The following is a 26,182-nucleotide window of genomic DNA, read 5'->3' on the forward strand; positions in this document are numbered from 1 at the left end:
GCACTGGCACACTGAAGGCGGTGTTGGACCTCATCATCGATGTCTGCCCTTGTCGACAGTAGGCTCACGGGGTATGGAAAATGGTCCACATTGTCCAAGGCCTCGTCATGGATTTTGATAACCGGGGGGCAGCGCTGTTTTGGCGGGGGCAGATATGTAGAGGACTTTTGTCTTACAGATGTTTAGTGTAAGGTTCATGCTCTCGTACTCCTCAGTGAAGGTGTTGACGATGGCTTGGAGTTCGGCATCCGAGTGTGCGCAGATGCAGGCGTCGTCTGCGTCCTGTAATTCAATGACGGAGGATGAGACGACCTTGGATCTGATCTGGAGGCGGCGGAGATTGAACAGATTCCCGTTTGTCCTGTAATTTAGCTCCACTCCAGCGGGGAGCTTGCCGAGGGTGAGATGGAGCATTGCAGCAAGAAAGATCGAGAAGAGCATTGGTGCGATGCTTGACCCCGGTCCGAACGTGGAATGGGTCTGTGATGGATCCACTGGTCAGAATCACAGCTTTCATGTCATTGTGGAGCAGGCGGAGGATGACGACAAACTTTTGAGGGCAGCCGAATCTGAGGAGACGCTCCATAATCCCTCACGGTTGAGTGTCGAAGGCTTTTGTGAGATCAAAGGCGGCCATGTAAAATGGTCGGTGCTGTTCCCTGCATTTCTCTTGTATCTGCCGCGCGTGAAGATCATGTCTATTGTGCCCCTTAGTGGGCAGAATCTGCATTGTGACTCTGGGAGGAGTTCTTCAGCCTCAGGAAGGCGGCGATTAAGGAGGATTCTTGTGATAACTTTCCCGGTAGTCGACAGCAGGGAGATTCCTCTGTAGTTACCGCAGTCGGACTTGTCATCGTTCTTGAAGATGGTCACGATTACAGCGTCTCTGAGATCTCCTGGCATGATCTCCTCCTTCCAGATAAGAGAGATGAGATCATGGATCTGCATCAGTAGTGCTTCTCCGCCATGTTTTAGGGCTTCGGCAGGGATTCCATCTGCTCCTGATGACTTGTTGTTCTTCAGTTGTCGGATGGCCTTTTCAACCTCGTGCCGGGCTGGGATTGTGCTGAGATGGTGGCGGGTGGCATGCTGTGGGATGGAGTCGAGGACACTCACGTCGAAGACAGAGTCTTGGCTAAGGAGATCCTCGAAGTGCTCCTTCCAGCGGGCACTGACTGCCTCTCTGTCCTTGATGAGCACCTTGGCCAGTAGTGGGGTGAGGCCTTGGTTGCTTGGGCCGTAGTCGTCTGCGCTAAAGAATCCCCGCACGTCGTGGTTGTCGGCTAGCTGCTGGATTTCTTATGCTTTCTCGACCCACCATCTGTTCTTCAGGTCACAGGTTTTCTGTTGGACCTCGGCCTTCAGGCCTCTGTAGAGCTGCTTTCTTGCCCTCGAGTTGTGTTGCTGTTTCCAGTCCAAGAATGCCTTGCGCTAGCAGCATATTAGCTCCTGGATCTCTTGGTCGTTCTCCTCGAACCAGTCCTGGTTTTTCCTGGTCGAGCATGGAAAACTAATGGGAGATGGGAGGAAAGAGGGGGGGGGGGGGAAAGCAATTTCCTCTTTGGATGAGGCAAGGGAGTGAGAGAAGAGACAGACTCAGCAACAGAGAGTTACAATTATCTGGCGAGATTTGTGTTTTTCCAAATAAGACATCAGCTCCACAAACTTTAGCATAAGGAAGGTTCTACTTTATTCTTGATATGTAACTGCAAGTTTTTGGTCGACATATTTCAGTTTGGCAAGGATCCTTTAAGTAGATGACTCCAGTCATAAACAGTGGATTTAACATTCATTCTGTCCAGGGTCTGCGATACACTTAAATATTGGGCTGATATTTCAGAGGGACCAGTTGACAGTTTGTTAGCACACTGTCCTGTCTGTCTGGGACCCTAGCTTGAATCCAGCCGAGACTGATGGGATGAAAGTCTCTTTTGGTAGTTGTAAAGGTATTGGGGTTGAAATTCAGGCCCGCCAGAAAGCTGGCGCACGTACAATTCTTTTGAAGTGTTTTTACCGCCGTCTCGGAAGAGGTCGACTCTTGATCGATATTCAAGTCTTTGTCATTTTTTTTTCGAGCAGACCGGAAGTCGGTCATAATGGGGACGGAAATGCAACGGTAAGTGCTGGTGAGAGGCGGGACCGAGTCTCCGCCGCTGTCACTCAGCGTCAGTGACGTCAGTGCACGTGTGCGTCATCACGTCTCTCCCCTCATTTAAAGGGGAGAGAATCAGTGATTTTTTTAGGCTCGGCCACTGGGAGGCCTGGCACCCAAGATGCTAGGCTGCCTGCTGGCGGCCAGGTCGAACCCGGGGCCATAATTGTCCGGCTGATCGGGAAGCCGGCCGGCAAAAACAAAGACGGCCGTGGCAGCGCACCCTCCACTTGAAAGGCCGCCGCGCTGCCGTGGCTCACACACGGAAAGCAAGGTGCACTGACAGAAAAAGCTGTCGGGGGCACCGCGTGGCGGATCAAAGCCTTTCTGAGGTAAATTTTGCGCGGAGTGGGATGGAGGTGCGGGAGATCGGCGGCGCACGCTTTAATGATGCGCTTGGGGTGGTCGGCAGCAGCGGGGCCGAAGTGGGAACTGCCCGAAAAATCCCTGAGCTGAATTTGGATCGTGGCGGCCCATGGACTGCAACACGGTGGCCACTCGATTCCGCAGCATGGCTGCCGCAAAGCAGCAGTAACGGGCCCTAACCAGGCCCTGGCACCATTATGTGAAATAACTTGACATAGTCTTACTCCTGGTCTTAGAGGGCATACGTCCATAACACAAAACCGTCCATAAATTTGACATATGATGTGCAATCTCACTCAAATTAGGAAGCCTGGTGTGGGAACTGGAAAGGTGTAGTTGGGGAAGGTTATTCTGGGATTGTGGTCAAGGTACATTGTTGGGAAGCAGATCATGTTGATCTAAGACTGTTCGATGCAGACACTGGATAACGCAAGTAAAAATAATTCTCTACCTATCACCCTTGACTTTAATGAGCACAACAATTCCCTCCAAATGTTATAAACTCCAAAAACTACAAACTTAGAAGATACTATTCGGGTATTTGATTTTCAGAGCTTGGTGGTGCTTGCAATGATCAGATCAGTCACACTGGAGATGCCACGAGTTGTACGAAGTGATCTTTTCCCCATAATTATTAATTTAAACAAGTTTAAATAAACTGAATGCAGCATTTTCTCTCATTGGGGATAAAGATGGTACACGGTGTGGACCATATCCGCATCATGATCCAAAAATGGGCTTTTTAATCCTTACCGTAGTTAAAAAAATTAAGACTTTCTTATAAAGCTGCACTGCATTTTTCCACATACCTGCATAATAGTGTTGAGCCTTGGCTGAAGGCTGCTTAAATATTCCTTTTTAATTTCAATGTCTTTCATTATTTTCTCTTTGTTTGCTAGAGATTCTTTATATTTTTCGGCCAACCTACAAATAAAAATGAATGAGTTTCAAACTCAATCAGGTATGTGAAAGTTTTTATACACTGAGGCAGAAAATATTACAACATAAGTGCAGAGGAGAAGAGAAAAAGGAAATAATAGGGGCAAAGAGAGGGCAAGCAGATTTGCGGCTAACATGAAAGGGAAGGCAAAAGTCTTTTATAAACATATAAATAGTAAAAGGGTAGTCAAATGAAGGATTGGGCCGTAAAGGGATCAAAAGGAGATCAAGAGTGCATGGCTGAGATACTAATGGAGTACTTTGCATCTGTTTTCACTAAAGAGGATTCTACCAATGTCACAGTAAAGGTAGGATAAAAATAGATAAAGAGGTACTTAAAAGGTTGACAGCGCTCAAAGTAGAAAAGTCACCCAGTCCAGATGGGATGCATCTTAGGTTGCTGAGAGAAGTAAAGGTGGAAACTGCAAAAGCTCTGGCCACAATCTTTCAATCCTCCTTAGATATGGGAGTGGTGCTAGAGGACTGGAGGATTGCAAATGTTATACCCCTGTTCAAAAAAGGGGAGAGGGATAGACCCAGCAATTACAGGCCAATCAGTGGTGGGAAACTTTGAGACATTAATCTGGGACAAAATTAATTGGCACTTGGAAAAATATGGATTAATAAATGCAGCATGGATTTATGTTTAACTAACTTGATTGAGTTATTTGATGAAGTAATGGAAAGGGTGGATGAGGGTAATACGGTTGATGGACTTTCAAAAGAAGTTTAATAAAGTCCCACATAATAGACATGTTAGCAAAATTGAATCTCTTGGCATTAAAGGAGCAGTGGTTCCAGGGATATAAAATTGGCTGAGGGATAGAAAGTAGAGTAGTGGAGAACGGTTGCTTCTCACACTGGAGTGAAGTGTGCAGCGGTGTCCCCCAGGAGTCAGTATTGCAACCACAGCTCTTTTAGATCTGTATTACATAAGTACATAAGAACATAAGAATTAGGAACAGGAGTAGGCCATCTAGCCCCTTGAGCCTGCTCCGCCATTCAACAAGATCATGGCTGATCTGGCCGTGGACTCAGCTCCACTTACCCGCCCGCTCCCCGTAACCCTTAATTCCCTTATTGGTTAAAAATCTATCTATCTGTGATTTGAATACATTCAATGAGCTAGCCTCAACTGCTTCCTTGGGCAGAGAATTCCACAGATTCACAACCCTCTGGGAGAAGAAATTCCTTCTCAACTCAGTTTTAAATTGGCTCCCCCGTATTTTGAGGCTGTGCCCCCTAGTTCTAGTCTCCCCGACCAGTGGAAACAACCTCTCTGCCTCTATCTTGTCTATCCCTTTCATTATTTTAAATGTTTCTAAAAGATCACCCCTCATCCGTCTGAACCCCAACGAGTAAAGACCCAGTCTACTCAATCTATCATCATAAGGTAACCCCCTCATCTCCGGAATCAGCTTCGTGAATCGTCTCTGTACTCCTTCCAAAGCTAGTATATCCTTCCTTAAGTAAGTTGACCAAAACTGCATGCAGTACTCCAGGTGCGGCCTCACCAATACCCTGTACAGTTGCAGCAGGACCTCCCTGCTTTTGTACTCCATCCCTCTCGCAATGAAGGCCAACATACCATTCGCCTTCCTGATTACCTACTGCACCTGCAAACTAACTTTTTGGGATTCATGCAAAAGGACCCCCAGGTCCCTCTGCACCGCAGCATGTTGTAATTTCTCCCCATTCAAATAATATTCCCTGTTACTGTTTTTTTTCCCCAAGGTGGATGACCTCACATTTTCTGACATTGTATTCCATCAGCCAAACCTTAGCCCATTCGCTTAACCTATCTAAATCTCTTTGCAGCCTCTCTATGTCCTCTACACAACCCGCTTTCCCACTAATCTTTGTGTCATCTGCAAATTTTGTTACACTACACTCTGTCCCCTCTTCCAGGTCATCTATGTATATTGTAAACAGTTGTGGTCCCAGCACCGATCCCTGTGGCACACCACTAACCACCGATTTCCAGCCCGAAAAGGATCTATTTATCCCGACTCTCTGCTTTCAGTTAGCCAGCCAATTCTCTATCCATGCTAATACATTTCCTCTGACTCCGCGTACCTTTATCTTCTTCAGTAACCTTTTGTGTGGCACCTTATCGAATGCCTTTTGGAAATCTAAATACACCACATCCATCGGTATACCTCTATCCACCATGCTCGTTATATCCTCAAAGAATTCCAGTAAATTAGTTAAACATGATTTCCCCTTCATGAATCCATGTTGTGTCTGCTTGATTGCACTATTCCTATCTAGATGTCCCGCTATTTCTTCCTTAATGATAGCTTCAAGCATTTTCCCCACTACAGATGTTAAACTAACCGGCCTATAGTTACCTGCCTTTTGTCTGCCCCTTTTTGTTTTAAAACAGAGGTGTTACATTAGCTGCTTTCCAATCCGCTGGTACCTCCCCAGAGTCCAGAGAACTTTGGTAGATTATAACGAATGCATCTGCTATAACTTCCGCCATCTCTTTTAATACCCTGGGATGCATTTCATCAGGACCAGGGGATTTGTCTACCTTGAGTCCCATTAGCCTGTCCAGTACTACCCCCTAGTGATAGTGATTATCTCAAGGTCCTCCCTTCCCACATTCCCGTGACCAGCATTCTTTGGCATGGTTTTTGTGTCTTCCACTGTGAAGACCGAAGCAAAATAATTGTTTAAGGTCTCAGCCATTTCCACATTTCCCATTATTAAATCCCCCTTCTCATCTTCTAAGGGACCAACATTTACTTTAGTCACTCTTTTTCGTTTTATATATCGGTAAAAGCTTTTACTACCTGTTTTTATGTTTTGCGCAAGTTTACTTTCGTAATCTATCTTTCCTTTCTTTATTGCTTTCTTAGTCATTCTTTGCTGTCGTTTAAAATTTTCCCAATCTTCTAGTTTCTTACTAACCTTGGCCACCTTATACGCATTGGTTTTTAATTTGATACTCTCCTTTATTTTCTTGGTTATCCACGGTTGGTTATCCCTTCTCTTACCGCCCTTCTTTTTCACTGGAATATATTTTTGTTGAGCACTATGAAAGAGCTCCTTAAAAGTCCTCCACTGTTCCTCAATTGTGCCACTGTTTAGTCTGTGTTTCCAGTCTACTTTAGCCAACTCTGCCCTCATCCCACTGTAGTCCCCTTTGTTTAAGCATAGTACGCTCATTTGAGACACTAGTTCCTCACCCTCAATCTGTATTATAAATTCAACCATACTGCGATCACTCATTCCGAGAGGATCTTTTACGAGGAGATCATTTATTATTCCTGTCTCATTACACAAGACCAGATCTAATATAGCTTGCTCCCTTGTAGGTTCTGTAACATACTGTTCTAAGAAACAATCCTGTATGCATTCTATGAATTCCTCCTCAAGGCTACCCCGTGCGATTTGGTTTGACCAATCGATATGTAGGTTAAAATCCCCCATGATTACTGCCATTCCTTTTTCACATGCCTCCATTATTCCCTTTATTATTGTCCGCCCCACCGTGAAGTTATTATTTGGGGGCTTATAAACTACGCCCACCAGTGACTTTTTCCCCTTACTATCTCTAATCTCCACCCACAATGATTCGACATTTTGTTCATTAGAGCCAATATTATCTCTCACAACTGCCTTGATATCATCCTTTATTAACAGAGCTGCCCCACCTCCTTTCCCTTCTTGTCTATCTTTCCGAATTGTAAGATACCCCTGTATGTTTAATTCCCAGTCTTGGCCACCCTGCAACCACGTTTCTGTAATGGCCACCAAATCATACCCATTTGTAATGATTTGTGCCGTCAACTCATTTACTTTATTTCGAATGCTGCGTGCGTTTAGGTAGTGTTTTAATACTAGTTTTTAAACCATGATTTTTAGTTTTGACCCCTCCTGCAGCTCCTTTATATTCATACATATTGTCCCTTCCTATCACCTTGTGGTTTACACTTACCCCAGTGCTACTCTGCTCAGTTGCCTCCTGCCTTTTGCATTCTTTCTTGGGGTCCTGTTCATGAGCTCTCACCCACTCTAACTGGCTCAGAGCCCTCTCTTGGGTTCCGAATACTCCTTGCATTGAGGCACCGAGCTTTCAGGCTTGCCTTTTTATTACACTTTGACCCTTTAGAATTTTGCTGTACAGTGGCCCTTTTTGTTTTTTGCCTTGGGTTTCTCTGCCCTCCACTTTTACTCATCTCCTTTCTGTCTTTTGCTTCTGCCTCCATTTTGTTTCCCTGTGTCTCCCTGCACTGGTTCCCATCCCCCTGCCATATTAGTTTAACTCCTCCCCAACAGCACTAGCAAACACTCCCCCTAGGACATTGGTTCCGGTCCTGCCCAGGTGCAGACCGTCCGGTTTGTACTGGTCCCACCTCCCCCAGAACCGGTTTCAATGTCCCAGGAATTTGAATCCCTCCCTGCTGCACCACTGCTCAAGCCACGTATTCATCTGAGCTATCCCTATTCTGACTAGCACTGGTAGCAATCCCGAGATTACTACTTTTGAGTCCTACTTTTTAATTTAGCTCCTTAAATTCTTCTCGTAGGACCTCATCCCTCTTTTTTACCTATATCGTTGGTACCAATGTGCACCATGACAACTGGCTATTCACCCTCCCTTTTCAGAATGTCCTGCACCCGCTCCGTGACATCCTTGACCCTTGCACCAGGGAGGCAACATACCATCCTGGAGTCTCGGTTGCGGCCGCAAAAACGCCTATCTATTCCCCTTACAATTGAATCCCCTATCACTATCGCTCTCCCACTCTTTTTCCTGCCCTCCTGTGCAGCAGTGCCAGCCACGGTGCCATGAACTTGTCTGCTGCTGCCCTCCCCTGATGAGTCATCCCCGTCAACAGTACTCAAAGCGGTGTATCTGTTTTGCAGGAGGATGACCGCAGGGGACCCCTGCACTACCTTCCTTCCATTGCTCTTTCTGCTGGCCTTCCATTCCCTATCTGGCTGTGGACCCTTCACCTGCGGTAAGACCAACTCACTAAACGTGCTAGTCACGTCATTCTCAGCATCGTGGATGCTCCAGAGTGAATCCACCCTCAGCTCCAATTCCGCAACGCGGACCGTCAGGAGCTGGAGGCGGATACACTTCCCGCACACATAGTCGTCAGGGACACCAGAAGTGTCCCTGAGTTCCCACATGGTACAGGAGGAGCATATCACGTGACCGAGCTCTCCTGCCATGACTTAACCCTTAGATACACATAAATTGGCAACAACAATGCTAAAGCTTACTCACTGTTATAGAAGAGAAAAAAGAAAAACTACTCACCAATCACCGGCCAATCACTTACTCCCTTGGCTGTGACGTCACCTTTCTGTTTCTTTCTACTTCTTTTTTGCCTTCTCCCTGTAGTTGCACAAGCTCCACCTCTCCACGCACCTCCCGACCTTTTATAGGCCTCACCAACGGACTCACGCTGCTCCCGGCTCAGCGATGCCTCTCCACGCACCTCGCGACCTTTTATAGGCCTCACCAACGGACTCACGCTGCTCCCGGCTCAGCGATGCCTCTCCACGCACCTCCCGACTTTTTATAGGCCTCACCAACGGACTCACGCTGCTCCCGACTCAGCGACGCCTCTCCACGCACCTCCCGACCTTTTATAGGCCTCACCAACGGACTCACGCTGCTCCCGGCTCAGATCCAATGTACACCATTTCAGATGACATGAAACTTGGAAATGTAATAAACGGTGAGATGGATAGTAACAGACTGGTTAAATGGGAAGATACATGTCAGATGAAATTTAAGAGAGAAGAATTAAGTGATTTCTTTTAGTACGAAGAATGAGGAGAGGCAATGTAAACTAAATGGCACACTTTTAAAGGAGCTGCAGATACAAAGAGACCTGGGGGTGTATGTACACGTCTTTGAAGGTAGCAGGACAAGTTGATAAGTCTGTTAAAAGGCATACTGGATCCTTGGCTTTGTAACGAGGCATAGAGTTAAAAAAAAGCAAGGAGGTTATGCTAAGCCTTTATAAAACATTGGTTCCGCCCCAATGTTGAGTATTGTGGCCAACTCTGGGCAGCACACTTTAGGAAGGCCTTGAAGAGGGTGCAGAGGAGATTTACGAGAATGATACCAGGGATGCGGAACTTCAGTTATGTGGAGAGTCGAGAGAAACTGGGCTTGCTCTCCTTAGACAGAGAAGATTATGAGGAGATTTGATGCTGGTGTTCAAAGTCATGAAGGATTTTGAAAGAGTAAGTAAGAAGAAACTGTTTCCAGTGGTAGAAGGGTCGGTAACCAGAGGACACAGATTTAAGGTAACTGGCAAACAAAACAGAGACGACATAAGGATAAACATTTTATACTCAGTGAGTTATGATCTGAAATGCACTTCCTGAAAGGGCAGTGGAAGCAAAAGGCAATTAGATAAATACTTGAAAAAGAAAAAGAACTGCTGGGCTAGGGGAAAGACAGGGAAGTGGGACTAATTGGATAGCTTTCAAAGAGCCAGCACAGCCACGATGGGCCGAATGTCCTGCTCCTGTGCTGTATCATTCTATGATTCTATAATTGCTCCCTACCTCTTACGCTGTTCAAGTTCCCAGTCCAAACGGGACAGAGTCTGCTGATGAGGATCATTCAAGGTGAAAGTAGGCTTACTAATGTCTAATGGGGCATCTTTATAGAACTCCTCCACATTCACCAAGTCAATCTCTTCATGTTTAGATCTAAAAGACAACACAGAATGGGAGAAATTAGAAACATCCATTAGACATTATAACAAGATGGTAGATTTGTAGATTTTTACTAAAGTTAAGCAGAGTTGGAGTGAATACATGAAAAGCCGAGTTCAGACTAGTATTTCAGTTGAGGCGCCCATCTAAAATGACATACAAGGATGAAGATAAAGTGGCTTGTGCATTTTATCTACACCTTCAGATTACTATATATCCATCCCCTCCAACATCGGCGTACTGTGGTTGCAGTATATACTATCTACAGGATGCACTGCAGCAAATTGCCACAGCTTCTTCCGTAACACCTACCAAACCTATGACTTCAGCACCTAGAACAAGGGCAGCAGGTGCTTGGGAACACCATCACCTCCAATTCACACACCATCCTGACTTGGACATATATTGCTTCATCATCGCTAGGTCAAAATCCTAGAGAACTCCCTACTAAACAGCACTGTGGGAGTACCTTCAACACACGGACTGCAGCGGTTCAAGAAGGAGGTTCACCACTACCTTCTTAAGACAATTAAGGATGGGCAACAAATGCCAATCTTGCCAGTGACACTGAGAATGAATTTTAAAAAGCTTAGCGACATGCTTTTTTGAGTGAATGCTAATGCATAATACCAAGCTGTACAAACATACATTCTGTCCTTCCAAAGTTAAGGAGCATTTTACAGGTCCAATAAAACCGAAGATGAGAACAAGAAATATTATTAGGAAACCTCACCATTTGAAAAGGGAAACTTACTTGAACTCTAAGCACTTTGTGATTTCTTTTTGAAGATGCATCACCTCATAGAGAAGATTCTGAAGTTGAAGATGAAGAGCATCCACCTTCTGTTTGGCCTGAAAAAGAGCGAGAGTCTCTGGTACCCAAAGCTTACAAATAAAGTCAATTTATTTACACTACTACTTCAAAAAACTGAAAATCAATTCCCAAAGTTGGAGTGGCATTGCAGAACTAATTCACGCCAGACAGAAACACACCAGTAAGAGTCGACTAGAGCTCAGTAACAATAGTGGTAATACTCATTGATGTGTTAAAGGCAAATCTGTTGGATTAACATTCCAGTTCGAACTATTTATTAATGGAGAAAACAAAAATCATTATTTCTGTACAATTGCACACCTACCTACCCTACAAAAATTTGAGCAAAATCTCCCAGGTTAATAATGCAGCTGAGTAAATTTAAATAGATTAATAAAGGGAACATATTAGTCTGGTTGAGAAAATCAAAGTGATGGATTCTATTTTTATTTAATTTCTTTTGGAGTTGGTGGTGGTCGAGAGGGGTAGAGAAGAAAAAAAAGAGAGTTCATTTTTTGTCTCCAAGCCAGTAATCTCCAAAAGTGAAAATGGATCGCAAGCGCAACCGCCCCCTCCACCCCCCCCAACATTTGCTGCATATATTTACCTCGTGGGTTTGATCCCGTCCCTTTTTTAATCTGATATGAGCCAAACGGTTTAATTTCTTTAGAGTCATGAAGTGAATACAGCTTTGGATCCGCCGCTCATCAATCTCTGCTGACTGTAAGAAAGGAGAGAATTAGAAGCCGCACAAACATACCAAACGTAGCGCATGTACTTAGCGCATGGCAATGGGGAGATGTTATACCTATGCTTCTCTTGCTCAACACAGACCAGTGCCAGCCTTGGCCCAGAGGGAGCACTCTTGCCTTTGAGTCAGAAAATGAGTCCGGTTGAGAAAAGAGATGGATAAAGAACCACCACAGAGACTTGAGCACGTAATCTAGGCGGTCACACCAGTGCAGTACTGAGGGAGTGCTGCACTGCAGGAGCTGCTGTCTCTCAGATGAGACGTTAAACTGAGGCCCAGTCTGCAATCACGTGGACATAATAGATCCCATTGCATTCAAAGAGCACGGGAATTTTGCCCCTAGTTCTGGCCAATATTTATCTCCCAACCAACATCACTAAAACAGATGATCTGGTCATCATCTCATTGCTGTTTGTGGGACATTGCTGCGTGTATATCAGCTGCCGCGTTTCCTACATTACAACAGTGACTACAAATGTTAAGTGGAGGGTTTCAATTAACTGCTCAGAAAGATCATTAGTTTTTTTTTTGCCAGGTCTTAGTGCCTGCAACTGGCATGATTACAAATCATAGAAATTTACTGCACAGAAGGAGGCCATTTCGGCCCGTTGTGTCCGTGCCGGCCGACCAAGAGGTATCCAGCCGAATTCCACTTTCCAGCTCTTGGTCCGTAGCCCTGTAGGTTACGGCACTTCAAGTGCACATTCAAGTACTTTTTAAATGTGATGAGGGTTTCTGTCTCTACCAGCCTTTCAGGCAGTGAGCTCCAGACCCCCACCACCCTCTGCGTGAAAACATTTCCCCTCAAATCCCCTCTAAGCTTCCTACCAATTACTTTAAATCTATGCTCCCTGGTTGTTGACCCCTCTGCTAAGGGAAACAGGTCCTTCCTCTCCACTGTATCTAAGCCTCTCATAATTTTATACACCTCAATAAGGTCTCGCCTCAGCCTCCTCTGTTCCAAAGAATGAAGTACATAATGGCAAGGCAAATTTCACTTCATGTTAATTTTAATTTCCCCATGAGATTTAACTTTTGTTCTCCATGTGTATAGATTACAAAGCATTGTCAACAGATCGCAACGAACCCCAAAATCTGTGCACCTCTTAAAGTCATAAGCAAAGTCGAGGATGAAAAAAGGCCATCTTGAGCTCATCCCTCTCATATCATGGCATCCAATTACATTCTGGACCACTCCAATGTTGTTGTCCCGATTAACCTGCCCAGCACTTTATTCACAACTGGAGGAAAGCAGTTCTTCCTGCTATTGATTTTAAATGATATTTGATTCATTTTCATTCACATCCTCTGGTATCAGCCCCTGAAAAACTGAGTTTGGCACAGTCGGCAGCACTCGAGCCTCCTTGTAGGTTCAAACCCCACTCTTAGGCTCGAGCACATAATGAGGGCTGCACTCCAGGGCAGCGTGGAGGGCATTCTGCATGGTTGGTGGTACCATTCTTTGGCTAAGTTGTTAAACCAAGGCCTAGCCTTCCTGTATCAGTGGTTCAGGTTAAATAACCTATGGTACTATTTGGAGTAGAGTGTTCTCCTCGTGTCCTGGCCAACATTCCTCCCCCTCGTCAACCAAAACATGCAACTTTACATTCTGCTGTGTTTGGGTTAGTGTATCCCAGGCCTAACAATTAGACACTAGAGAATACCCAAGATGTTTGCCACATTTTTCTATCGCTTCAGATAGCAGAACACCTCACCCTGCGAAATCATTATTTAGATTTGTTTACAGATAATAGTACACCGAATCAAACTACTATACAGTATTATATTCAAACTCACATTGCATACAAGACTGCTGTACATTGAGTCCACAGTTCTTACAACTTCTCTCAGCAGGCTCTTAGAATAAGTCTCTGGTGTATTGTGTACCTAATCCTCTCACTTTCTTGTCTTCTCATACCTTTCCAGCTAGTCCACCCAGTACCAGTTAGAAATTATTTTAGACCATCACCAAGATGAATTCATATTGGGTCACCTTGTTGAAGATCCAATGTGTTTTGGGCAACCAGACATGGATATACAGTGTACGATATATTTAGGCCAGCTAGTCATATTGAATTAAGTTGCTGAGGGCTAACTAAATGCAGTCATGTGTGTAGGCTCTCCACTGACTATAAACTTTGCCACAGAGCAAAGGTGGCTGTCATGTTTATTGCAGATTTAACCATTTAAAAACAACAACGTATTTATATAGCGCCTTCACAGGAGTGTTATAAGACAAAATAATAAATTTGACACCAAGCCACATAAGAAATTACGGCAGGTGACCAAAAGCTTAGTCAAAGAGGTAGGTTTTAAGGAACGTCTTAAAGGGAGAAAGAGAGGTAGAGAGGTGGAGAGGTTTAGAGTTCCAGAGCTTAGGGCAGCTGAAGGCACGGCCACCGATCAAATAAAAACAGAAGGGAAAAACTATTTCCTGTTACATAAAGATCCAAGCACTGAGCCCATGGGACGACTGAACACCCCTGCTCCCATTTGTGCCATTACACCTCTAATCATAGAATACATTTCATTATTTTATCTCTTACTGATATTAAAATAAGGACCTTTAGTTCCCTGAATCGATTTGTCATCCTTTTCAAACATACTATATTTGCCCAGTGATTTTCTCAGTAATGGTTGCTAATGACTCAAACTTTCTCCCTGCCCTCTCCTTCAGTACACCCCAAGGATATACATTATGTTAGACTCGAGTCCCTCTTAAGAACATAAGAAATAGGAGCAGGAGTAGGCCATTCGGCTCCTTGAGCCTGTTCCGCCATTTAATACGATCATGGCTGATCCGATTATGGACTCAGCTCCACTTCCCTGCCACTCTCCATAACCCCTTATTCCCTTATCATTTAAGAAACTGTCTATTTCTGTCTTAAATTTATTCAATGTCCCAGCTTCCACAGCTCTCTGAGGCAGCGAATTCCACAGACCAACAACCCTCAGAGAAGAAATTTCTCCTCATCTCAGTTTTAAATGGGCAGCCCCTTATTCTAAGATTATGACCTCTAGTTCTAGTCTCCCCCATCAGTGGAAACATCCTCCCTGCATCCACCCTCTCAAGCCCCCTCATAATCGTATATGTTTCAATAAGATCACCTCTCATTCTTCTGAACTCCAATGAGTAGAGGCCCAACCTACTCAACCTTTCCTCGTAAGTTAACCCCCTCTTCTCTGGAATCAACGTGTGAACCTTCTCCGAACTGCCTCCAAAGCAAGTATATCCTTTCGTAAATATGGAAACCAAAACTGCACGCAGTATTCCAGGTGTGGCCTCATCAATACCCTGTACAACTGTAGCAAGACTTCCCTGCTTTTATACTCCATCCCCATTGCAATAAAGGCCAAGATACCATTGGCCTTCCTGATCACTTGCTGTACCTGCATACAAACCTTTTGTGTTTCATGCACAAGTACCCCCAGGTCCCGCTGTACTGCAGCATTTTGCAATCTTTCTCCATTTAAATAATAACTTGCTCTTTGATTTTTTCTGACAAAGTGCATGACCTCAGACTTTCCAACATTATACCCTATTTGCCAAATTTTTGGCCACTCACTTAGCCTGTCTATGTCCTTTTGCAGATTTTTTTGTGTTCTCCTCACACATTGCTTTTCCTCCCATCTTTGTATTGTCGGCAAACTTGGCTACGTTATACTCAGTCCCTTCTGCCAAGTCGTTAATATAGATTGTAAATAGTTGGGGTCCCAGCACTGATCCCTGCGGCACCCCACTGGTTTATGATTGCCAACCAGAGAATGAACCATTTATCCCTACTCTCTGTTTTCTGTTCGTTAGCCAATCCTCTATCCATACTAATATATTACCCCCAACCCCGTGAACTTTTATCTTGTGCAGTAACCTTTTATGTGGCACCTTGTCAAATGCCTTCTGGAAATCCAAATACATCACATCCACTGGTTCCCCTTTATCCACCTTGTTCGTTACATCCTCAAAGAATTCTTACTTATCAAATATCTGTGCCATGTCAGCTTCAGAGTCCTGTATAATATTGGTTGCACTATACAAATGAGTATTAATCCAAGTATATGTTACAAAGCATCATCAATTAGATAGCAATAAACCCCAACTTGGTTCAGTTGGTAGCACTTTCACCCAAGTTAGATGTCATGAATTCAAGTGCCACTACTGACTTGAGCACGAATTCTAGGTGGGCACATTCACCGCTGTATTAAGTAAGTACAGTACAGGTACTGCACTGACAGAGGTGTCACCTCTTGCACACTCAGCGTTACAGTTTTAGAAGTGTTCTATTTACCGTTAACCTAGATATCTTTCAACAATATTTCCCAATGAGTTTCTTTTATCGCATCCTTAACTTCTCTGAAGTTTGCCATTTAATAACATTTATCCTGGTCTTTATTATTGTTGACTGCCAGGTAAATTTAATTTGATAATGTGATAACTAGATTCTAGAGCTTCTATTTCTGTACCCAGCTCTGAATGTGAGTTACCCCAGTAATGCCTCTGATACATTGGACCAAAAGCAATCTTGTACCACATTTACCTATTCTGATTCTCACTTTCATCAATAAATTCCCAGTGTATACTGAGCTGATTAAAGTTGTCCTTATTAGATTGTCTTAACATACCCTTTTAGCTTATATATGTCACCATCCTTATCTTACTTTGGGGATCTGTGGCACACCATTAATGTTAATTCTGTTCTTTGCCTGCCAACCCAAGCCAGATTATTTCAATTTATATCTTCCTCTGGAATAACAATCTACTTTCCTTAATTTCTAAATTCCTTTGGGCGTATAATACTCCTCCTCTCTCAGCTTTTCAATTCTTTCAGACCATCCCATACATTAATTAATTCCATCTAATGGGACGCCATCTTTCTGTAAAAAAAAAATATCTGGGGCTCACTGCTCTTGCCTTCACAGCGCTTCACTTAGGAAAGCAGATATAATGTAGGCAGCGCTTGGTTGAATGGTGTGTTTGAGGGTTTGGAAGAGGACTGCACAGACAATTTTATTTCCCCTCCGATGAAACTATCAGCAGGTCTCAAACACATCTACACTAGTCGAGGGTCCAGGGTTGTCCAGCTACTGATAGTTGGCACACATCTCCAGAGCTTGAAATTTCTTGTGATTTAAAAAAAACTTCAATCTTATATAAATGTAGTTCTACTTACAGCATCTTTTCCTCCTTTACTCTTCAGTTCATGAATCTCAGCCATCAGTCGTTGAAGATCCTCACATGTTTTCTTGTACAGATCATAGTCTTTAGCAGGGTCTCGTGTCTCAACTTCAGTTTCTTCACTGTAAGCTTTACTCTCCTAAAACAAAGGTGTATTTTACTATTTCATACACATTAAAAACTATGAACGGTGACTGATAACTGGTGATGAACATGCACAGGAGATACTAAATGTGAAGGGGCTAAACTTAGATCAGGAGGGTTTTCTGGGGGTAATTTCTCAATCCCCATCAGCACTGGGTCCAGCTTCCTCAATCACTGAACCAGCTTGAAGCCAGTTCTCCTGATGTCACCAGCACTGTAGCCTGAAGTCATACATTTTAAAATTAAAAATGAAATTATGCTTTTTAAAATTAAAAATGAGATGAGGGTATTTTTCCGCATCTTTTACGGGGAAACTGATGCTGATCCTCTCCCACTGCTCCAACTGCAATTTCCAGCCAAAACTCCAATACATTAAGATGATATCCTGAAATCCGATCAGACTTCGGCACATGCTGCCACTTTGGGAGCTGCAGGTTCTGGTGGGTTTGTTTGGCGAAATGTCGCTCAATGTGCTGAGCGACTCTGAGGTCGGCGCAGGCCTCGCCACCTCTCCTCGCCCTCCAACCGCCTCGGACTCAGCGCCTCACCTGGTCGCCATCACCCCGAACCTTCCGGACCTCCTTCTCCACCGCCCCGCCGTCGCTCCGAATCACTTTGGTTTTCCTCTTCTTCGCCGAATCCGTGGACATTGCTGCTTCCCCTCGGCTCCAACAGCCCGAGCAGTGACCCGGAGACGTTTCTGGCTCCGGCGGAAGGGGATGGAAGCGGCGCCTCGCCACCTGCCGGGGGCGCTGTTACCGCAACAATGGGGGAGTTTGTTCCTTTCGACCTGCGGGGGGCGCTGTTACCGCACCAATGGGGGAGTTTGCTCCTCCCCACCTGCGGGGGGCGCTGTTACTGCACCAATGGGAGAAATTTACACCTCGCCACCTGCTGGGGGCGCTGTTACTGCACCAATGGGAGGAATTTACTCCACTCCACCTGCAGGGGGTGCAGTTACTGCACCAATGGGAGGAATTTACTCATCTTCACCTGTGGGGGGGGGGGGGCAGAATGGGGGAGTTTGCTCCTCACCACCTACAGAGGGGGGCACTGTTACTGCAACAATGGGGGAGTTTGCTCCTCCCCACCTGCCTGGTGGGGGGGGGGGGGGGGGGGTGGGCGCTGTTATTGCAACAATGGGAGGAATTTACTCCTCGCCACCTGCTGGGGGCGCTGTTACTGCACCAATGGAGGAGTTTGCTCCTCGCCACCTGCTGGGGGCACTATTACTACAACAATGGGAGGAATTTACTCCACTCCACCTGCAGGGGATGCTGTTACTACAACAATGGGAGGAATTTACTCATCACCACCTGCCGGGGGCACTATTACTACAACAATGGGAGGAATTTACTCCACTCCACCTGCAGGGGATGCTGTTACTACAACAATGGGAGGAATTTACTCCACTCCACCTGCAGGGGGTGCTGTTACTACAACAATGGGAGGAATTTACTCATCACCACCTGTGGGTGGCGGGGGGGTAGGGCTAAAATGGGGTAGTTTGCTCCTCGCCACCTACGGAGGGGGGTACTGTTACCAGCGCAATGGCAGAATTTGCTCCTCCTCACCCGCGGGGGTCGCTGTTATCGCAGGAGGAGATTGCTCCTCGCCATCTGCAGGGGTCGCTGGTACTGCAGGAGGAGATTGATCCTCGCCACCTGCGGGAGGCGCTGTTACCGACAGGAGGAGATTGCTCCTCGCCACCTGCGGGAGGCGCTGTTACCGGCAGGACAAGATTGCTATTCGCCACCTGTGGGGTCGCTTGAGGTTAAGAAACAATTGAACTTTAAGGCACCGTTTTACATACTGAAGAAAAGAGCATTGGTTTTTTGTGATTATAGACAGTTTCAGCAACTGCATTCATTCTTGTCTTGATATGAGTAATGGTTTTGACACTGAAACATTGGAATTATGTGGTTGCGGTCTTTGGATCAAATTCAATGGGAGCACAAGTTAGTTTTTACGGACACGTTCAAAAACTCTGGCACAGGGCAAGATGAAGTGTGTTGAAAATAACTAGAGGAATTGACTGCCTTCAATTTTTACTGGGGCATTTTTCCATTTTTCTGGACAACGGAGGCAGCTCAGCTTGGAGCAGCTGGAGGGAGATTTAAACATCAACGTCTCCCTGACAACGGAGGTAGCTCGAGCCTGGAGCAGCTGGAGGGAGATTTTAACATCAGCGTCTCCCTGACAATGGACGGGGCTTGAGCCTGGAGCTATTACAGGTCCTATCAAGACGACAAAATGAGAAATAAAAAGTAATAAAGTTATGACATCACAAGGATGGAGGACAGTGATTGGTTCTTCCATATTAATTGAATCACTGGGCAGGGAATGAATCTTAAAGAAAGCTATTTTGATTCAATTTCTGATTTTCTAATTTTAACTTAATTTATAACTATGGTATATATTATTGAATTTTGTTTAATTATAATTAAGCTTTATTATACTGATTTTACTATTGTATACTCCTTACAATATAATTTGAATTTATTTTTTTTAGTTTCTTCACCTGTGTTTATCTGCATGCGCATTTTGGCTGCTGCCTCGTACCCGAGCCTTTACCCTCTTTTTATATTCTCACGCTTTTTCTCTTTTTATCTCAATGGTCAATATCTAACGTGTTGTAAAATTGTTGTGAAGCACCTTGGGACGTTTTACTACGTTAAAGGCACTAAATAAATAAAAGTTATTATTTATTTTATTATTAATAGCCCAAACTGGGAAAGTAGCATCTAAAAGCTATTTATTCGCAAACAAAGTACCCCCATAGACATCTTCCTGCTGTATTGGGCAATGTAGTTGCTAAATGAGTTAAAAGCCTTGGGATGTCATACATTTTTACTTTTCAAGCTTGTCTTCCTTCCAGGCTCCTTGACATTGCTCACATGGGGAAGCTGGAAAGAAAGGGACCATAGATTCCAAATGCCCATGGTTTATGTGATTATTTTTCACAGTGTGTGGTTGAAGTAGGGTGAAGCAGACAATGTTCATTGTTTTACCTCCCCTGAGATCGACCTGAGACATGTTGTTTCGATGATATATAGTAACTTAAGCTGTGAATTGACAGAGAACTCCCTCCAAACTAGTTTGAGTGACAGGCAAGCCTGAGGAAATGCGACTTGATGGGAATCCAGCGCAAGACATGAACTACTGAGCAACCTAAATGCTTAACCAAAAATCTTCTTTTTAACAAAATAAAGACTATAAATTGATTTTCTATTTCAATAACCATGAATGGTATGAAATCTTTTGGGGAATTGTGGATAAGATTGATCTTTTACTATTGGAAATGGGGTTTAAATAAATTGAGATGAAAGAAATAAAGCCATACATTACAGGGTATCTCCTCAACCAATGAGATTTAATGATTGGAAAATAAAGAGCAGAAGGATTGAGAAGGAGGGTGAATTAAAGGGGGTGAATTCAATGTCAAATCAGGTACAGAAAGCAAAATAGAGAATGTCATGTATCTTACATTATTATATATAACTGTATCCTAACATGCTATACATGACTGTAATAAGATATGACCTGTAACCACCAGCATACCTTACCACCAGGGGTGCACTTGCAAGAGACAGGTATATAAGGACAGGTCTCAGGCAAGTGCAGCATTCCAGAGCTGTGAAATAAAGGTGCAGGTCCAGAGTGACCTTGACTTCACTACATGCCTTGTGTGAATCTGTACTGAGGGGAGAGGACTTTACAGTGGCGACGAGTTACGGGATTACAGAATCCACAGAATGGCGAACAACGGATCAGATGAAAAGGACAATGCAGGAGACAATTGGGAGGACTTTATAGAAAGGCTCCAGCAAAGCTTTGTAATCAAAGACTGGTTAGGCGACGATAAGGCAGACAAGAGAAGAGCCCATCTCTTGACCAGCTGTGGCTCGAAAACATATGCTTTAATGAAGGATCTGTTGGCACCCGAGAAACCAGCAAGCAAGTCGTTTGAAGAATTGAGCACACTGGTAAGAGACCACCTGAAGCCAGCGAGCAGCCTACACATGGCCAGACACAGGTTCGACAACTACAGACGCTATGTGGGCCAAAGCATACCCGACTTCGTGGCGGAACTTCGGAGGTTAGCTAGTTTATGTGAGTTCTCCGATGAACTGAGGAGAGAAATGCTGAGAAACTTTTTCATTGAAGGAATAGGCCATGCAGGCATATTCCGAAAGCTCATAGAGACCAAGAACCTGACCTTAGAGGCAGAAGCACTGGTTGCACAGACATTCTTGGTAGGGGAAGAGAAACGAAGTTGATTTACAATGCAGGTACGACAACTAACGAAATATCGGAACAAAAGTTCACAGCACTAAACAAGCTGCTACCCCCACACACAGACAAAACCTGGAGAACAGGCTCTCGACAGCAGGCAGAAGCCATCAAGGGCCACAGGAATGGTCGTTCACACCTCATCAACCCACAATGCAAGCAATCAACTACAAACTGAGAGAAGTTCAAGAGAGATCAGCCAGACGCAGCTCATTCTTTGGGAACACTTTGAACAATGGAACAGGTCTGTGCTGGAGGTGTGGGGGTGGGCACTCATCAAGGGGATGTCGATTTCAGCAGGCTGTTTGCAGAAATTGTGAATATACAGGGCATTTGGCCCGCATGTGCAAAACAACGGCAGCTCGGCTGGTATACGAATCAGATGGGTCGGAAAGCGGACCAGAAGATAGTGGAGACAGTACCCGGGACACCGATGTACAGTGGGTCAACACGATCAATGGCCGCTGCTCCTACAACAGGACGCCTCCTATAATGATGAGGGTCCTACTCAACGGGATATCTGTCAACATGGAGCTGGATACGGGAGCGAGTCAATCTCTCATGGGCGCTCAACAATTTGAACAACTGTGGCTGCATAAAAGAGACAGACCAAAACTCACAAGTGTCGACACCAAACTAAGGACCTATACCAAAGAAATCGTACCAGTCCTCGGCAGCGCCATGCTCTCTGTCACACACAAAGGGACAGTGAACCGACTTCCCCTGTGGATTGACCCTGGAGATCTCCCAGCACTGCTGGGGAGAAGCTGCCTGTCAAAACTAAACTGGAAATGGGATGATGTCCATGCCATGTCATTAGAGGAACGGACCTCATGCTCAACAGTTATAAAGCGATTTGAACATCTCTTTCAGCCAGGTGTGGGCACTTTCAAAGGGGCCAAAGTCAAAATCTACATCACACAGGATGCTAGACCGGTCTATCACAAGGCCAGAGCTGTACCCTATGTGATGAGGGAAAAGATTGAACACGAACTAGACAGGCTTCTGCAGGAAGGCATTATATCACCTGTGGAATTTAGCGACTGGGCAAGTCCCATCGTCCCAGTCATGAAGCCTGATCGATCCGTACGAATCTGTGGGGACTACAAATCTACCATAAACAGAGTCTCCCTACAGGACCAGTACCCGCTGCCCAGAGCGGAGGACTTATTTGCCACATTGGCTGGAGGTAAACTTTTCTTAAAATTAGACCTCACATCTGCGTATATGACGCAAGAATTGACCGAGGAATCCAAGCTACTCACCACCATCAACACACATTGAGGCCTTTTCATGTACAATCGATGCCCATTCGGCATCAGGTCGGCAGCTGCCATATTCCAGCGCAACATGGAGAGTCTGCTCAAGTCCATTCCGGGGACGGTTGTATTTCAAGACGACATACTTATCATGGGCAGGGACACTGACTCCCATCTCTGTAATTTGGAGGAAGTACTAAAGCGGTTGGATCGTGTAGGCCTACGAGTCAAGAAATCAAAGTGCCTGTTTCTCGCACCCGAGGTTGAATTTTTGGGCAGAAGGATTGCCGCTGATGGAATCCGCCCAACAGAGTCCAAAACAGAAGCAATTCGCCTGGCACCCAGGCCCCGGAATGTCTCAGAACTGCGCGCCTTTCTCGGACTACTCAATTACTTTGGGAACTTTATGCAGAACTTAAGCACACTGCTGGAGCCTCTCCACGTGCTACTCAGGAAGGGGTGCGATTGGTTTTGGGGGGACGCCCAGGAACACGCCTTCAATAAGGCACGCAACCTTCTGTGTTCCAACAGTGTTTTGACTTTCTTTGACCCAGGTAAAAAGCTAGTTCTCACCTGCGATGCGTCAGCATATGGGGTCGGGTGCGTTTTGCAACATGTCAATAGTGCGGGCAAATTACAACCCATAGCTTATGCCTCCAGGTCACTTTCGCGGGCAGAGCGCGGGGTACGGAATGGTAGAGAAGGAGGTGCTCGCGTGCGTGTACGGTGTCAAAAAGATGCACCAGTACCTTTTCGGGGCCAAGTTCACATTAGAAACCGACCACAAGCCCCTCACGTTCTTCCTATCCGAGAGCAAGGCAATAAACACCAACGTCTCAGCGCGAATTCAACGATGGGCACTCATTACTGGCATCCTACGACTATACCATAAGGCACAGACCAGGCACAGACAACTGTGCTGACGCGCTCAGCAGGCTACCCCTGGCAACCACGGAAGGGTCTGACGAACAGGACTGTGAGATAGTCATGGTAATCAATGCCTTTGAGTCCACAGGTTCGCCCATGACGGCTCGCCAAATCAGAGCCTGGACAAGCCAGCGACCCCACGTTATCCTTAGTAAAAAGATGTGCCCTAACCGGTGACTGGGCAGAGGCTCGCGATGCAAGCCCCGAGGAATTAAAACCCTTTCACAGGCGCATGCATGAGCTATCACTACAAGCAGACTGCCTGTGTGGGGCAGCCGAGTAGTCATGCCTCTGCGAGGTAGAGAGGCATTTGTCCGGGAGCTCCACCGCGAGCACCCGGGGATCATTCTCATGAAGGCCATAGCCAGATTCCACGTCTGGTGGCCTGGTATTGACTCGGACTTGGAGCTCTGCGTCCGAAGGTGCACCACTTGTGCCCAACTCAGCAATGCCCCCAGGGAGGCTCCACTGAGCCCCTGGCCCTGGCCTACCAAACCGTGGTCGTTGGTGCACGTAGATTATGCGGGCCCATTCATGTGCAAAATGTTCCTCGTAGTTGTAGATGCATTTTCAAAGTGGATCGAATGCACCATTTTAAACTCAAGCACAACCTCCACCACTGTGGAGAGCCTCGCAACCATGTTTGCAACGCACGGAATCCCTGACATATTGGTCAGTGACAATGGTCCGTGCTTCACCAGCGCAGAATTCTAAGACTTTATAATTGACCACGGCATAAATCACATCAAGACGGCATCGTTCAAGCCGGTCTCCAATGGCCAGGCGGAGAGAGCAGTGCAAATCATTAAACAAGGCATGCTTAAAATCCAAGGTCCCACGCTGCAGGGTCGCCTGTCGTGACTGCTGCTGGCATACAGATCTCGTCCGCACTCACTGACTGGGATCCCCCCCCGTGCAACTGTTGATGAAAAGGACTTTAAAAACAAGGCTCTCATTAATCCTCCCAAACATGACAGAAATTCGAGGTGGAGATGGAATGAGATAGGGGACAAAGTGTTTGTACTAAACTATGGCAGGGGTCCCAAATGGCTTGTAGGGACAGTAATGGGCAAGGAAGGAAACAGGCTACTGGTAGTCCAAATGGACAAATCTGCCGGAGGCATGTAGACCAAGTCAAAAGCAGATTTACCAACAACACTGCGGAACCAAGTACAATGTGGAATTCGCACCACACCTGGTGGACAGACAGAGGAAACAACCTGAGGAAAGGGCAATCCCAACAGACAGCCCAGGCGAGTCAACAGCAATCACACCAATCGAAACAGACAGCCCAGGTGAGATACCAGCAACCACACCCAAAGAAAAACAGACACCAAGGCAAACAACTGAACCACAACTCAGACGCTCCACGCGAGAGCGTAGACCACCTGAGAGACTGAACCTATAAAGACAATAAGACCTTGGGGGAGGGTGATTTCATGTATCTTACATTATTATATATAACTGTATCCTAACATGCTATACATGACTGTAATAAGATATGACCTGTAACCACCAGCATACCTTACCACCAGGGGTGCACTTGCAAGAGACAGGTATATAAGGACAGGTCTCAGGCAAATGCAGCATTCCAGAGCTGTGAAATAAAGGTGCAGGTCCAGAGTGACCTTGACTTCACTACATGCCTCGTGTGAATCTGTACTGAGTGGACAGGACTTTACAGAGAAGGGAAGAATGATTGGATTAAGTGAGAGAGTGAAAAAAAGAGATAGAGCATAGAACATAAGAAATAGGAGCAGGAGTAAGTCATTTGGCCCTCGAGCCTGCTCTGCCATTTAATAAGATCATGGCTGATCTGATCTTGGGCTCAGCTCCACTTCCCTGCCCGCTCCACATAACCTTTCACTCAATTATCGTTCAAAAATCTGTCCACCTCCACCTTGAATATATTCAATGACAAAAACTAAGGAAAAAACATTTTAAAATTAAAATGTGACTTTTAAAAAAAAATCTCCTAAAACAATTCACAAACTGAAGGAATGAGACTGTACACTTTTAACAGTTAATTTCCGTTGCCAGAGAGGTTGATTGGCAGTTGTTAACACCTAGCATGTTGTTTAAAGGGTTGTAATTACTAGCCCTAAATATCTGCAGCAACTTCACAGCATTCAATGCATGTCAATGGTGAGGCAAAATGTCATTTTCGCGAAGCTTACAGTGGAGTGGTACAACACGAGCAACTACTTTTGGATATTCGCGTTTACTGTGCCCCTCGCTTGAAGTTACTGTACCATTTATGCATAAATGATGAGTGCCATTAGCCTCATCATTATTCTGACAGCAAAATCTGGCCCAATCTGTTTTTAGTGATTTTAGTTACGGGATAAAAATTGTCGAGGTGACCCTTGAATGTTCTCTCCCTGACGATAAAGTGTCCAAAATTAAATATATTTTGGTAGTTTCAGTGCAGCCTCTAATAGAAAGAAAAGAAAGACTTGCATTTATACAGCACCTTTCATGACCTCAGAATGTCTCAAAGTGCTTTAGAGCCAATGAAAAACTTTTGAAGTATAGTTACTGTTGTAATGTGGGAAACGCAGCAGCCAATTTTCACAGCAAGCTCCCATAAACAGCAATGTGATAATGACCAGATAATCTATTTTTAGTGATGTTGATTGAGGGATAAATATTGGTCAGTACAATGAGA

General features: G+C 45.2%; 1 protein-coding gene across 2 annotated transcripts in view; it reads right to left on the reverse strand.

Annotated features, from left to right (window-relative positions):
• The window catches only part of thoc5 (THO complex 5), a 67,759-nt gene extending 49,991 nt beyond the window's left edge, over positions 1–17,768 (reverse strand). For both annotated transcript variants that reach the window (XM_070887902.1, XM_070887901.1), the window contains exons 1-6: positions 17,584–17,768; positions 16,887–17,030; positions 11,575–11,688; positions 10,908–11,005; positions 10,001–10,147; positions 3,328–3,442 (exon numbers count right to left, since the gene is read on the reverse strand). In XM_070887902.1, the coding sequence (XP_070744003.1) occupies positions 3,328–3,442; positions 10,001–10,147; positions 10,908–11,005; positions 11,575–11,688; positions 16,887–17,030; positions 17,584–17,685 (720 nt within the window). In that variant the 5' untranslated portion in view covers positions 17,686–17,768. The remainder of the gene's footprint in view (positions 1–3,327; positions 3,443–10,000; positions 10,148–10,907; positions 11,006–11,574; positions 11,689–16,886; positions 17,031–17,583) is intronic.
• Between the last annotated feature and the right edge of the window lie 8,414 nt (positions 17,769–26,182).

Source organism: Pristiophorus japonicus, chromosome 8, assembly GCF_044704955.1.
Source record: "Pristiophorus japonicus isolate sPriJap1 chromosome 8, sPriJap1.hap1, whole genome shotgun sequence".
NCBI lineage: Eukaryota > Metazoa > Chordata > Chondrichthyes > Pristiophoridae > Pristiophorus > Pristiophorus japonicus.